The sequence below is a fragment of the Portunus trituberculatus genome, chromosome 18, assembly GCF_017591435.1.
Source record: "Portunus trituberculatus isolate SZX2019 chromosome 18, ASM1759143v1, whole genome shotgun sequence".
NCBI lineage: Eukaryota > Metazoa > Arthropoda > Malacostraca > Decapoda > Portunidae > Portunus > Portunus trituberculatus.
Window position 1 is genome coordinate 27,403,041 of NC_059272.1, and position 16,032 is coordinate 27,419,072.

A 16,032-nucleotide genomic window follows, 5' to 3' on the forward strand; every position below is an offset into this window, starting at 1 on the left:
GACATATAAACAAAATAATTGGAGAAGTATTGAACTTATTGAGGAACATAAGAGTGGCGTTCAGATATTTAGATGAAGAAATGATGAAGAAAATAATTACTGCAATGATAAGACCGAGGCTTGAATATGCAACAATACAGTGGGCTCGAACTTAAAGAAACACATAAGGAAACTAGAGAAAGTACAGAGGGCTGCAACAAAATGGTGCCTGACTTAAGAGATTTGACTTATGAAGACAGACTGAAAAGAATGCAACTTCCGACCCTGGAAAACAGAAGAGAAAGGGAGACCTGATAGCAATATACAGAGTGATGATTGGCATGGAAAAATGGATAGGGAAGATCTGTGTATGTGGAATGAAAGAATGTCGAGAGGGCATGGGAAAAACTAAAATGGCCACTTATAGGAGAGATGTGAAAAATATAGCTTCCTCATAGAAGGGTGGAAGCATGGAATAGTTTAGACGTGGAAGTGGTCAACGCAAGGAATATTCATGATTTTAAGAAAAAGCTGGACATTAATAGATATGGAGACGGGACAACACGAGCATAGCTCTTTTCCCGTATGTTACAATTAGGTAAATACAATTAGGTAAATACACACACACACACACACACACACACAAAGCGACCATGATGTCCTAAGCTTTGAGCTGGATACGGAATTAAGCACGAATAAGATTGTGGAACCCAGGGAGGAAAAATTAAATTATATTAGGGCAAATTATAACCATATAAGGGAGTTCTTTAATGAAATTGACTGGTCCGTGGTATACCAGGAAAGGGATATGCAATTGAAATACGATAAATTTATGGATTTGTATAACTCTGCTGAAGAAGCAAAAAAGAACAAAGAAAAGGCATGGAAGAAACTTAAGAAAAACAGTGATGTATTATCAAGAGAAGTTTACAAAACAGCAAGGAATAGATATGTTGAAGTAAGGAGAACAGCACAGAAGGAATATGAACAGAGGGTGGTGGAAAACTGTGATAGTGACCCAAAAATGTTTTACAAATTCATAAATGGAAAACTAAATATAAGGGAGGCAATAGTAAAGGTAAAAAATGGGGAAGAAGTATATGAGGATGCTGGAAATATAGCTGAAATTTTGAACGACAACTTTTGCAAAGTGTTTACAAAGGAGGAGCATTTTATGGGAGGAAGACCTACGGAAATAAAGCAAATGCAGGACATCATGGTTACTAAGGAAGATGTAAGGAAAATTATAAGCAATCTGAATATTAATAAATCAATGGGGCCTGATGGCATATCTGGGAGGTTGCTAAAATGAATGTAAGGATCAATTGTTGAACCCCGTATTTGATATTGTGGAAACCTCCATACGAACAGGATTAGTCCCGAAAGAGTGAAAGAGCTGACATTGTGCCTATATATAAGAATGGTAGTAGAATGGAACTGCTAAATTATAGACCAGTATCGTTGACTAGTATATTGTGCAAGGTATGTGAAGAAGTAATTAAAGCTAAGTGGAGTGAGTATCTAGAAAGTGAAAACATTCTGAGTGAAAGACAGTTTGGTTTCAGAAAAGGAAGATCGTGTATCCAATTTATTATGTTTTTATTCAAGAGTGACTGACATACTACAACATAGAGAGGGATGGGTGGATGCTATCTACCTGGACTTGAGAAAGGCCTTTGATAAAGTACCACACAATAGACTGATGTGGAAACTAAAGAAGACTGGAGGAGTAAATGATAAACTAGCAAAATGGATGGAAAATTACTTAATGGGAAGAGAAATGAGAACAGTGGTGAGAGGAAGGAAGTCCGAGTGGAAGAAGGTAACCAGTGGAGTTCCACAAGGGTCAGTGCTTGGTCCCATCATGTTTTTGATTTATGTTAATGATATGCCAGTAGGAATTGACAGTTACATGAACATGTTTATGGACGATACTAAAATTATGAGGAGAGTAAGGAATGTGGAAGATTGTAACAAGTTACAGGAAGATCTTGATAAAATATATGAGTGGAGTAAGGAGTGGCAGATGGAATTTAATATAGACAAGACCCATGTTATGAAAATGGGAAGAAGTAGATACAGACCAAACAGGGATTACAGGCTGGGTGATGAGAAAATTAAAGAGACCAATGAGGAGAAAGACTTAGGAGTAATCGTGCAAAACACTTTGTCACCGGATAAACACATTAACAAGATTTTTTGGAAAACATACAACATGCTTCAAAATATTGGCCTTGCATTCCACTACCTAGATGAAGGAATGATGAAGAAGATATTATGTACCTTAATAACACCCCAGTTAGAATATGCAGCTTGTGTCTGGTCACCGCATATGAAGAAAAATGTGAAGAAGGTAGAAAGGGTACAGAGGCTGGCAACAAGGATGGTACCAGGACTCAGGGAGTTAGACTATGAGGAAAGACTGAGGAAGCTGGGGCTGACCACATTAGAAGAGAGAAGAACAAGAGGAGACATGATAACTATGTATAAATTGGTGAACAAGATTGACATACTGGACAGAGAGTTGATAAAGGTGACCACAAGTAATCATCTCCGAGGACATGGAAAAAAGCTAATAAAAGACATCTGTCTAAATGACGTGAGAAAATACAGTTTCCCGCATTGTAGCATTGATAAGTGGAATAAACTGAGCAGTGATGTCGTTGACACGGTGTGTGTCAATCAGATGAAAGAGAGATATGACATGAATGGACAAGGAGACAGGACACAGAGAGCTTAGCTCGGGCCCTTTAATACACAAATAGGTAAATACAAATAGGTAAATACACACCACTACACCGCATAGTGTAGTGGTTAGCACGCTCGACTCACAATCAAGTGGGCCAGGGTTCGATTCCCAGGGGCAGTGAGGCAAATGGGCAAACCTCTTAATGTGTAGCCCTTGTTCACCTAGCAATAAATAGGTACGGGATGTAACTCGAGGGGTTGTAGCCTCCCTTTCCCGGTGTGTGGAGTGTGTGTTGTGGTCTCAGTCCTAACCGAAGATCGGTCTATGAGCTCTGAGCTCGCTCCATAATGGGAGAGACTGGCTGGGTGACCAGCAGATGACCGTGGTGGTGAATTACACTCACACACACACACACACACACACACACACACACACCCGGTAGCTCAGTGGTTAGAGTGCTGGCTTCACAAGCCAGAGGACCGGGGTTCGATTCCCCAGCTGGGTGGAGATATTTGGGTGTGTCTCCTTTCACGTAGCCCTGTTCACCTAGCAGTGAGTAGGTACGGGATGTAAATCGAGGAGTTGTGACCTTGTTGTCCCGGTGTGTGGTGTGTGCCTGGTCTCAGGCCTATCCGAAGATCGGAAATAATGACCTCTGAGCTCATTCCGTAGGATAACGTCTAGCAGTCTCGCCAGAGACTGCAGCAGATCAAACAGTGAAACACACACACACACACACACACACACACACACACACACACACACACACACACACACAAATTGGAGCACAATAGCAAGTGGCATACCACAGGGGTTAGTGCTAGAACCAATAACATTTCAGATTTATGTTAATCATATATGTACTGGAGAATCTGAGTAGATACTTAAATTTGTTTGATGATACGAAACTCTTCAGAGTAATAACGAACAATAAAGATTGTATGGAATTGCAGCAAGATATTAATAAGATCTGGGAAAGGAGCCAGAAGTGGAAATTAAGAGAAAAGAGCTAAACTCAGGCACCTACAGGAAACAGCCAAAGAAAAAAAAATTAAACAAAACAGCAGAGGAGAGGGCAAGCTACAACTGGAAGGTCAAAAACATGAGACTGAGGAAATGGTACACAAGGAAGGAGAACAAGAGAAATAAATATCACTATAGAAGAATATAAAAAATCACAAAACACAAATGGTATCTTGATGCTAAAAATAGTTTAATGATTATTTAAGAGAAAACAAGCCTGACATTGTGGGATTAACTAAAACAATATTGTATGGAAGACTTGAAGCATTGGATATTGTAGAAAGTAGTTACACATAAGGAAACTAGAGAGAATACAGAGGGCAGCAACAAAGCTTCGCCCGCCCAAGTTTAAGTGAACGATCATATGAAGAAAGGCTACAAATACTAGGTCTTACAACCTTAGAACAGAGAAGGGAAAGAGGAAATTTAATAGCTGTGTACTGAGCAATGAATGGATTAGCAAAATTAGAGAGAAGACTTACTAATCTAGGACACCAGTGACACAAGAGGACATGGAAAGAAATTAAGAAAGGACAACTGCAAGAGAGATATCAAGAAGTTCAGCTTTCCATAAAGATGTGTGGAATGGTTTAGATAAGAGAGTCGTTGAAGCAAGGACAATCAATAAGTTCAAAGAAATGTTGGATTTTCATAAATATGGAGACGGGACAGCACAAGCAGAGCTATTTTCCTATATGTTACATCTAGGCGGCAGTGGATGAGGAAGGGCCAGCTGTAGCAAGGTTGTTAGGTGTGACAGGGATGGCATGTCTGACTGGTTTGAAGAACAAGTAGATGGAGGACTGTTTTTTTCTTGTTTTTCATCATAGATTTCTTGATAAATCTTGACACTTCTCTCTACATCATGAGCCACTTTGCTACTCCTGGCAGGATTTGGGTCATATTCCTTCAGGGTTTCCAGAGCTTTTTTGATACCACCAAGACATTCTCTAAGAGTTTTGATGTCCAGGCAACGCACAGGTTCTTCTTCCTCGTCTCCCTCTTTTTCTGCCTCCTGTGATGCCTTGTCTAGCTCTATAAGTTCATTTGAGAGAGGTTCAGCATGGCTTTCCAAAAGATCTTGAACATCATCAACATCAATTTCATCAAAGCCAGCCCTATGGCACAGATTTACTATCATTTCTGATCGCACCAGTGAAGCCTGGGAAGTCAAACGCGCATTCTGGCCATACTTTATTCCATGCCAAGTTCATGGTAGACATCTTCACTTCGTCCCAAGATGACTCAATGTTATCTAAGGCGTGCTTGATGTTGTACGATTTCCACCATTCTCTGATAATGGGCTTGCCAGGCCCATCTGTGCCCTTTATCAGTTGCTGCATGGTTTGCCGCTGGTAGTAAGCTTTGATGTGATAAGTAAAACACATCTCACCAATTGTTGGCTTTAATACACACAAAATATAAGCATGTTATCTGTAAATAGAGACAATAATAATATAACATAACTTCCCCAGTATACCTACATATTATAACATATATATAAATTATTATCAAGTTAGAAGTTATCACCAATACACATCTGGTAGAGACGAGTTCTTGTTAGAGAGTGAAGGGAAGCTATTCCTCACCTCTATACATCAACTGGGAACCACCAAAACTGAAACACTAATGAATCCTAAACGAAATACCCAAGGCCTTAACCGCTAACTACTGATTTTAATCACCACAGGCTTTAAATGTTTGCTATAATTATTATGAATATATTTGTGCTTACAATAGACCCTTTAATATTCCATTTATTCATCTAATGCAGTTAAAAAAAAAAAGGGGGAGGGGAAGAGATAACAGGCTTCAAGGGTGGTCAAGTTAAACTGTGAGTGGCAGGGAGGTGTGGCATGGATGACGTAGATGCTATTATAAATGAAGAAAGGCTAGATAAAAATTGGATTATTTTAGTCAAATTTCCTAATAGGCTAGTAAGACATGTTTGTTGCCAATTATACCTGGTTTTAGACTTTTGAAGGTGTATTTGAGCATGTCATAGAATGTATGTGTACAGACAGACAGTTTGTATTTTATGTACAAGTCAATTTTACAATATGGTAATGAACATCAGCAAGCCCATGAGTAATACAGCTTTCAAACTGATATTTTGATGCTTTGTGAGGGAGGCTATTAAGATCACCATTGTAGAGTAGTACATATTGAGTTCTAGATCTGTAGTAAAGAAGAAATAAAAACATATTTAGTTATACCAACCTGCAGCCAAGAAAGCACATGTGTACCTTAGAGGAATAATGACCAGAGTCATTCATCATTTCTTCATTCCCTGCCATGGACATTTTTGAACAGATCAAATCACCAGACAGCCTCTAGCCTCATAAGACAACTACAGCAAAATTCCTTCTAAAACTAAAGATTATGCCAAACCAAAAAATTCCAAGGCCCATGAATCACCTCAAAAGCAGGGAGCCAACACCGATAGACATGGCCATGACAATCACACAACAGCATGACAATCAACAAAATGCCCACCCACATCAAGCCTTGTTCTCTCCTTACATTTCCCACTGTTGCCAACTCCCAAATATGTCTAAACACTTGCACCATAATTAACTCTAAGCAATTTATTTACACCATAGGACCCCACATAGGGTTCTAGACTATAGCTGAGCATCAAGTAATTTACAAAGGATCAGTTCTGTAATGTCAGTAAATTGTGACACAGCATACTTATATAAATTGCAAGTTCTTCTCAATTAAAAAATATCATTTTCATGCACTCACCATACATGCCATACTTCTGCTTCAGTCATAAAAAGAGTTTGGAGAATATATCAACAATCTAGTATATTCCCATCTATTAATATTGTATGTAGTTATTTTTAATGTTGGCAAAACAGTATATGTTCAGTATATGCTCTCTATTAATTAATGTGCCTTCCTCATGTATTTTATATTGCCACCACCATACCCTTCTCTTTTTGGGTGTTTCAATTCCATCTATCCATTTTATGCTCCCATTTGGACATTAAACTCCAAAACTGGCTCATTTAATATAGTCTGTAAATTTGTTTAAGTCTGCTCTTAGTGTTTGCTTCTTGCTCTTTCCATTATCCAGAAATATATTAATATAATTACTTGATACACTTAATTTGTTTAATGCATCATTAAAATGGCTAAATGTTTGTGTAGTGACTTGCTTATGTGGGATAAATTCATGTGTATTTATTGTGATTGATGTCTACTAAGGTTTTTGTGTGCTAGTAATTCTTATAAAGGCAAGCTTTTCATTGTATGTCCCAGAGAATAAAAGACTGGTGGGGACAAGTAAACAAGATTTTTAATTAATTTATTTATTATTATTAATTTTTTTCTTATTGATTTTTTTTTTATTGATTTTTTTTCCTTTTTCTTTTTCTTTTTTTTCCCCATTGATTTTAAAGTAATCATGAATTTAGAGAAATATCTTTACTGCAGGAATGATGATCTCCTCATCATAGACCAAGGAGAAGAAGAAAATATATACAGCACAGGGAGGTCTAAAGCACCACCACAAAGATCCTCCCAAAATGGTCTACCAAGGTCTGCCTCACTACCACTCAACAATGGCTCACAGAAGAGAGCCCCTCCTCCGAGACCTCCCCCACCCAAAAAAAATCCATCACATGTTAGTATTGTTTTGGATTGATTTGTAGCATTGAAACTTTTTAAGTAAATTTGTGACTCAAGTCTCTTTCAGTTACATCAATAGTTCTTACATATAATGAAAATAGTCTGTTCTATTTATTTTTTATGGTTTTCATCATATGACTTTTTATCTCAGTTACACAGGTGAAGTATAAATTAAGTAATTTGTAACTTTTGTCTATTGTTTTTTTTTTTTTTTTTTTTCCTTTTTTTATGGATGTAGAAATCTGTGTGTGTGTATGTGTGTTTGTGTGTGTCTTTACATCCCAGAGAAAAAGCATTTCTATGGCAACCAAAAGGTATATTCAGAGGGAAAGAGAAAATTATATTTTTATATCAGGAATTAGATAAGTTACCTGATGTGAGCCTATAATACACAACACAAGTTTTGTAAGCATCTAGTACAAAGTGGTTAAGATCCTTCTCAACAGTGTTTTCCATGCCCTTGTTGGTCTTAACCCTCGTGAGGCTTATAGACCAGTGCTGCTAGATTGAGCTGCCAACTTTATCTTAAATTCACCCTTAACATTACCCTGTCTGCATTAATAGCCAATCAGATTACACTGAAAAGAAAAGAAACTAACTATGTAGCATACTAAGCAGCAACAGTGAATGCTTACTGGCTGAGGTTGGGTGAGAAACGTTACCACATGATTTAGTAAAGTTTCTCACTGTATGCATAACGTGTGTGACGCTGTCTGTGACCTACTCCAATCTTTTACAAGATATTTTAGGGTGTCATTAGTAAGGTATGGCAAGGTCTATTTATAATATAAAGTTATATTATTTTCTCCATTGCCTAAGTTATGTATGGAAAAAATGGCAAAAAAATGTCACACGTTACAGTCAAAGTATCTTCACTTGAAAACCATGTCACACTCAGACTGTATAGTTTAATGTGAACAAAAAAGCTATAATTGAAATACGAAATATTTGTAATTTTTATATAATCAGGGACAATTTTCCAAACACATGCCTACTTAGTTAAAACAGTGATGTGTAAATCACAAATTTCAATACGAATTGATATTCAGTGACATGCTGCCGCATTATTAAATGCCACTCTTAATAGATTGTCTTTACACGAATGAGATCCATATTTGTAAAACTGAAGAGTTAAGCTTCAATTTTATATATAATACATATATATTTGATGATTTCTGAAGTTCATACTGAAGGTTGACTTTTTCATAGAATGATCCTATATATATATATATATATATATATATATATATATATATATATATATATATATATATATATATATATATATATATCCTTAAATATTCAAAGAGCCATGAAAAGCAATTTCTGAACTTTATAATATTACATTTGGTTGTACATAATAGCCTTTAGACATTATATAAGTTCACTGTTGTATGGTAATCTATCCTGCTGCCAGGATATCCAGTGCCTATCCACAATGGTGAATCATGGGAAATGTGCAACATCAAATTTTCTGACTTATTTTGTGAGTAAGACTCAGTCTCATTCAGTCTGTACTTGAGTAAAGTTAGTAGTAAAGTCTGTTCACAAATGCCTGTAGCAAGTAATCTTGTTTTATAAAGTTGATGTATCATTTATTATGCAATGGATTTTCAACTGAAATTTTAGCTTAGAATAGAAGTTGATAGCTGTTATTTTCTCTAAAACTTAATAGGTAAACTTCCAGCAAGAAGGAAAAATGAAAGATGATAATCAGAGCAAAACTTTGATGGAGCAAAGTTTCCATTTACTCTCATTATTTTTAAAGTTTGGAACCTGCAGTGGATATAGAATATTCTAGTGAGTTGTAAACAATATTTTTTGTAGTCTAGTAACTGCTACATCAGTAACAAATAAGCATTTACTAGGTTATTTAAGTAATATTTCTTTAATAAGAATACAGCAATTTTTAGAAAAATAGCCATGTACCATTACCAGAAAAGAAGTGCTTAGATTTAAGTATTTTACTATTGCTACATAAAATGCTTAGTATACAGTAAGTCCTTGTTATACGGTACTTCATTATCCGGTAAATTCATAGTTACAGTGCTTGGTAATTACTACCTTCAATTCTATTTACGGTCAGAAAAATTCACAGGTATGGTATCCGCTCGTGTTTTGTTTACACCATACCATAGCGCCACCACGCCGCACGCCCACCACAACAATCAGTCTATTCCCGCATTTCCCACTGAACACAAGTGAAATACTTACGGCGTGTTTTTTGTGGATATTATGAGTAAGGGCTGAAATCCCTACTGCCCCTTAGCCCGCAAGACTCTGGACACATCAATAGACGTTCATCACGCAAGACTCAGAGCACATCGATAGACGTTTAAGCATTTTTGGGCTATATTTTGGCTATTTTCTTCCTATTTTCTTCCTTTGTGAGTTGGCAACACTCATCAGGAGTAAACGCTATATGTCACTGTGTCACCAACTCCCACGATGGATGGTGGGAGCGACAGTGATTTCATGGTGTCCTACTCCACCACCTCTCCCGCGCACCTTACTAATACAAGCAACCCCCACTTAACGAAGGGGTTACGCTCCTATAAAACTCTTCGTTAAGCGAACCAATTATAACAAATTTAACCCCTTACGAGCTTCCATTGAGAGTAAACAAAGCGAGAGTGCATCATAGTACAGTAAAAGATTTAATGAAAGTAAAAATTATGAAGTTAAACATTTAAGCAGTTTAATTTAAGACTAAGTCATTATAATGTACACTAATATATGTATGTAAGTAACTTTATAATGTTGATGATCTTAAATTTATGAAGGGAGGGAGAGTGGAGCAGGAAATACGCTAACCGGCAACCTGTGGAATGTAAATGAAGGGGCATCATTGTATCACATACAAAACTTATGTACCACTTTTCCACAAGGCTTTCCATTTTATCCATTGCAGAGTCATGAGTTCAAATGGTTCTTTTAGCTTGCAAGGAAGATATGATCTCACCAGCCTTCTTAATAGAGTCTGCTGACTTGAAAATGGTAGACAGTAGATGGAGTCAAGCCATGGTGGGAAGCAATGCTATTAGTTTTCTGGCCTCTCTTGTGTCTGTGAATAATATCCAGCTTCACTTCGAGAGTAAAAGACTTCCTGGTCTTCTTAGCAATGCTAGGCGACATTGCAGGGCGTTTTGGTAGCATGTTGAGCGAGGGAAGACGAGTTGCTGCTGACGCTGTTATTGTTTTGAACTAGGTGCGCGTGTTGTCCACGAGAGGCACTGTTGTATTCAAAAGCCTGTCAGCTTGCGTGATACGGCACGGGCTTTCAAACTTGGAAAAAGTTACCTGGATAAAATTTTGTTAAAGCGAGTTTGGTGTTCGTTAAACGAGCAGATGGTAGTAAAAGGAAACCTTCGTTGTAGCGAAATTTCGTTGTGTGAACCTTCGTTAAGCGGGGGTTGCCTGTACTTACTACTACTAATAAAACAGAGAGAGAGAGAGAGAGAGAGAGAGAGAGAGAGAGAGAGAGAGAGAGAGAGAGAGAGAGAGAGAGAGAGAGAGAGAGAGAGAGGGTACATGGGGCCCGTTTTCTATCACTCTAGCCAAGGCTGCTGGACCCGATTGGACGCAAGACCACATACACCGATGATACTACCTCATTCAACCTGTGATATTTTGGTAACTATAACATCTAGAGACTTCTGGTTTTTTGCATTGCAAAGAGGAAGAGTTGCTTGTGGGCAAAACACCATTTGTACTCACTCGTTTATTGAATTTCCAAGTGTAATCAGTATGTGAATACAGGTTATTTTGTGTATTTCTCGCCAAACCTGCCAAGGTAGCATGAGCAAAAACTCTCAACGTCCTTGAGTTTTAGGGGTTAGCCTCGGGAGGGACATCAAATGATAGAATACGTGGCGAGTGAAAGGTAAAATAAAAACATTTTGTTTATTTCTTTTGTGCAGGACTTTACATTTTTTATATGACTATTTTCATGTATTTTCATGTCTATAGGGGTGACTTTCGACGTGCTGGAACACATTCCCTATTATTACATGTTATAATGGGTTCAGTATGTAGTAATTTTGATTTGCAGTAAGGTTTTTTTAGGAATGCATATGTACAAAAAACAAGGACTTACTGTATTACAGTAGAATATAAGCTATGTATAATATACATATATGTACATCTCTTTTCACAGAAGTCTAACCAGCAACCTGACTACTCAAGTTCTTCAAAAAGTGGTGTGGGGAGCATCATTGGTAAACTTCGTGGTCCAGCAGCATCATCCCGCTCAAGACAGTCACTCACTCACAGTTCCACATCAGCACCTTGCACTCCAGTGACTGAGGCATCACTGATAGACTTGTCTTCCCCACCTGGCTCACCTACTACACGATCTGGCAGTGATGGTCTCAGTGTTAACAGTTTTGGCAGTGAATCATCAACTGGCAACCAGAGTTCAGGATTTGATGATAGCTTTGATCCTTTTGGTTCTATCCAGGAGAACAATATTTATGCAGTACCCAAAAAAATAGGAGTATCTTCATTTTATTCAAACATGTCTGCTCCTACATTTTCTGCCTCTCAGAATATATTTGCTCTTGAGGAAAACCAAGATCCTTTTGATACTTTAGCAAACAGAGCAAGTAAATATAATATTAAAAATCAACAACTTCACAATAGCTCAGCACCTCTGAGCACCTCACAGCTAACCAGACCACTTAATCAGATTAAATTAGACACTCAAATCACTTCTTCAAAACCAGAAAATAAAAGTAATTTTAAGCCCACTATAATACGTCCTAAAGCTCCAGTTTCTAGTGTTCAGGTTGAAAGAGCAGGTGATAATGTCATAAGCTCTCAAATGGGAGAACTGGAAACAATAAACTGGAGTACTGCTCTTAAAGGAAACACTGCAAAACAACCTGGTACAAGAGATAATAGTAGCTCACACATAATGGATCAAACTATCCCTGAAGAACCTCCACCACTCCCTCCACGGCCAGAAACAGAAGTAATTATTAAAATGAGCTTTAGTATCAAATATAAATGGAATTCATGCTTCTTACTCCTTTGCTATTATAATCAATATCATTGTTATTATGAATAGTGAATGATTGTAAGACTAAAATAAGAAATATATGATGTTGGATGGTAAAAATCTAATGCAGTTTTGAATGCTTAGTTGCAGAAGGAAATGGGTTGTTTTGAATTAGTGCTAAATGGGCTCATATAGATCTAGCAATAAGATATAGTGAAAGAATAAAATGTAGCGAGAAAACATAGATAGAAGTGTGTGTGTGTGTGTGTTAGGAGCATATAAGGAGCCAATGCCTATGGTTTGGAGTGTTGCATATAGGATGCTTAGTCTTTAAGTGCTCATTTTATTGAGATGTCAGCCAAAGCCTGATATATATATATATATATATATATATATATATATATATATATATATATATATATATATATATATATATATTTATTTATTTATTTATTTATTTATTTATATATACAGGGTGGGGCAAATCAAATGCCTGAGTTTTGATAGGCTATTAGGAAAAGTAAAACAATACTTACAGAATTATTTGTTGTTTTATTTGAATCAGTATACAATGCCGTTTGTGTGATCACTTTTTGAAGATGGCATCAGGAAGATGGTGGCCATCTGTAGCGATGCACTGTTGAAGGCGATGTCTGAAGTTTTCGGCTGCTCTTCAGCACATCTCAAGGGATATTGCAGTGATTTCCTCCTGAATTCACATCTTCAATTCTTCCAAATTGTGTGGCCGACTTCTGAACACTTTCACCTTGAGATATCCCCACAGGAAAAAGTTGCAAATGCTCAAATCAGGTGAGCGTGGGGGCCACTCAACATCACCCCTTTGAGAGACGAGGTGTGCCGGGAACATCTGTCACAATTTGACCATTGCAACTTGAGCAGTTAAGTGAGGAAACAAATCTGGGAGACATCTGGTTCCAACAAGATGGAGCAACAGCCCACACTGCTCAAGTTGCAGTGGTCAAATTGCAACAGTTGTTCCCGGCATGCCTCGTCTCTCGGAGGGGTGATGTCAAGTGGCCCCCATGCTCACCTGATTTGAGTATTTGCGACTTTTTCCTGTGGGGATATCTCAAGGAGAAAGAGTTCAGAAGTTGGCAACACAATTTAGAAGAATTGAAGATGTGAATTCGGGAGGAAATCGCTGCAATACCCCTTGAGATGTGCCGAAGAGAAGCCGAAAACTTCAGACATCGCCTTCAACAGTGCATCGCTACAGATGGCCACCATCTTCCTGATGCCATCTTCAAAAAGTGATCACACAAACGGCATTGTATACTGATTTGAATAAAACAATAAATAATTCTGTAAGTATTGTTTTACTTTTCCTAATAGCCTATAAAAACCCGGACATTTGATTTGCCCCACCCTGTATATATATATATATATATATATATATATATATATATATATATATATATATATATATATATATATATATATATATATATATATACAGGCAAGCCCCGTTTAACGAAGGGGTTATGTTCCTAAAAAACACTTCGTTAAGCGAACCGATTATAACAAGTTTAACCCCTGATTTGAACTTCCATTGAAAGTAAGCAAAGTGAGAGTGCATCATAGTACAGTAAAAGGTTTAATGAAAGTAAAAATTATGAAGTTAAACATTTAGGTAGTTTAATTTAAGTCATTATAATGGACACTAATGTATGCATGTATGTAACTTTATAATGTTGATGATGTTAACTTTATGAAGGGAGGAAGAGTGAAAGGAAAGACACTAACCGGCAACCTGTGGAATGTAAACAAAGTGCGCATCATTGTACTGCATACAAAACTTATGTACCACATTTCCACAAGGGTTTCCATTTTATCCATTGTAGAGTCACGAGTTCAGGTGGTTCTTTTAGCTTGCAAGGAAGATACGGTCTCACCAGCCTTCTTAATAGAGTCTGCTGACTTGAAAATAGAGACAGTATAATATGGAGTCAAGATGGTGGACAGCACTGCTATAGTTTTCTGGCCTCTCTCATGTCTGTGAATAATATCTAGCTTCATTTGGAGAGTAAGAGACTTCCCGGTCTTTTTACGAACACTAGGCCAATTGCAGGGCATTTTGGTGGTAAGTTGAGCTAGGGAAGACAAGCTGCTGCTGATGCTGTTATGTTTTGACTGGGGAGTGAGTGTTGCACGTGTTGTCCATGAGAGGCTTGATCTTAATCTTGATCTTTATTCTATAGGTGTCCCAGGATTTTTCTTGAGGCAGGCCTTAGTACCAGCAGCTCCTGGTGTATTCAAAAGCTTGTCAGCTTGCGTGATATGGTGGGGCTTTCAAATTTGAAAAAAAATTACCTGGATAAAACTTTGTTAAAGCGAGTTTGGTGTTCGTTAAACGAGCAGATGGTAGTAAAATGAAACCTTCGTTGTAGCGAAATTTCGTTGTGTGAACCTTCGTTAAGCGGGGGTTGCCTGTATATATATATATATATATATATATATATATATATATATATATATATATATATATATATATATATATATATTTTCTCTTAAACAGACGAGATTAAAAGCGACTGCTATTTCGGCATTGTTCAGCTTCTGCTGTGTCTTCTCAATCTTTCTAACCAATTCTCTTTTCTGAACGACAATGGCTCCTAGGAGCTCTCCAAAAGTTGGATTGCTTGTAGTAACGTTTCGTTCCTGCTTGTAGTCCGACTCAAATATGAAGGCCACTGAGGGGGGAGACCTATCGGGGATTCCCCAGCTGCGGCGTCGCCAAACGTCGCAGCCCTAATTATAGGATTAACATTGAAGTGTGGAGAAACTCCCATCTCTCTCTCTCTCTCTCTGCTTGCGCGAGTCTTTCAACAGTTTACGTATTGGTTCTTCTGTGACGTGGCACACACACACACACACACACACACACACACACGCGCGCGCGGTGGCGTAGTGGATAAGGTGGTGAGCGTGGGATCGGGCAGACGTCCACGCGTAGGTTCGAATCCCACCACATACAGCCTTAAAACACTTTGCCATTTGTCGAGTGGTTTAAAGTTACCTACATGTCACCATGATACCCAGGTTCTAGGTGGTTACACTCAAGATGAGCTTGGGTGGTGATATGAGCCCTAATATGGGTACCACTATAAATAAAATTGCCTGCGCCACTAATGGGCGGAAGCTGAACAGCGCTCGCTTCCCATACGCTCTTCAAGTGTGCCTACAGGCGCTATAGGCCTTACCATAAAAACACACACACACATACACACACACACACACACACACACACACACACTCTCTCTCTCTCTCTCTCTCTCTCTCTCTCTCTGTAAAATAGACAAGTAGACATGCATCTTTTTTATTTTATTTTACTCTTTTTCCACACCACCCATGAGGTAAGAGTTAAGGTGCATTTTTTTTTTTTATAGAGGTGTTAGCCTGTAGGCATAATCCTCTCTCAGCTATTTAATCAGACAGTTCTTCGTCAGAAGTGTCCTCCACATTGATAATAAAAGAATCCTCTAAGCAGAACTTGTTGACGCTGTAAATAATTAATTTCTCTCGATTATGAAGGTTGCGATGGTAAGTAGCGCAGACGAGATATTCACCTTCCATCCTGAGCGACAGGGAGGGGAGGAGTGACTCGATTTGACCTGGGGATTAGCAGCGGTCAGGGAGGTTGACCTCACCCATGTCCAACCTTGAAAAGTAGCAACGCTGGAGAGCA

The 16,032-nt window shown here is 37.9% G+C and overlaps 1 protein-coding gene across 8 annotated transcripts in view; it reads left to right on the top strand.

Annotated features, from left to right (window-relative positions):
- The window catches only part of LOC123505570 (SH3 domain-containing protein 19-like), a 59,602-nt gene that overhangs the window by 16,877 nt on the left and 26,693 nt on the right, over positions 1 to 16,032 (top strand). For 5 of the 8 annotated variants that reach the window (XM_045257039.1, XM_045257041.1, XM_045257043.1 and 2 more), the window contains 2 exons: positions 7,133 to 7,322; positions 11,484 to 12,299. In XM_045257039.1, coding sequence (XP_045112974.1) covers positions 7,133 to 7,322; positions 11,484 to 12,299 — 1,006 coding nt within the window. Of the gene's footprint in view, positions 1 to 7,132; positions 7,323 to 10,884; positions 10,961 to 11,483; positions 12,300 to 16,032 lie in introns of all 8 variants that reach the window. The other 3 variants (XM_045257044.1, XM_045257047.1, XM_045257046.1) reach the window with 1 other exon arrangement.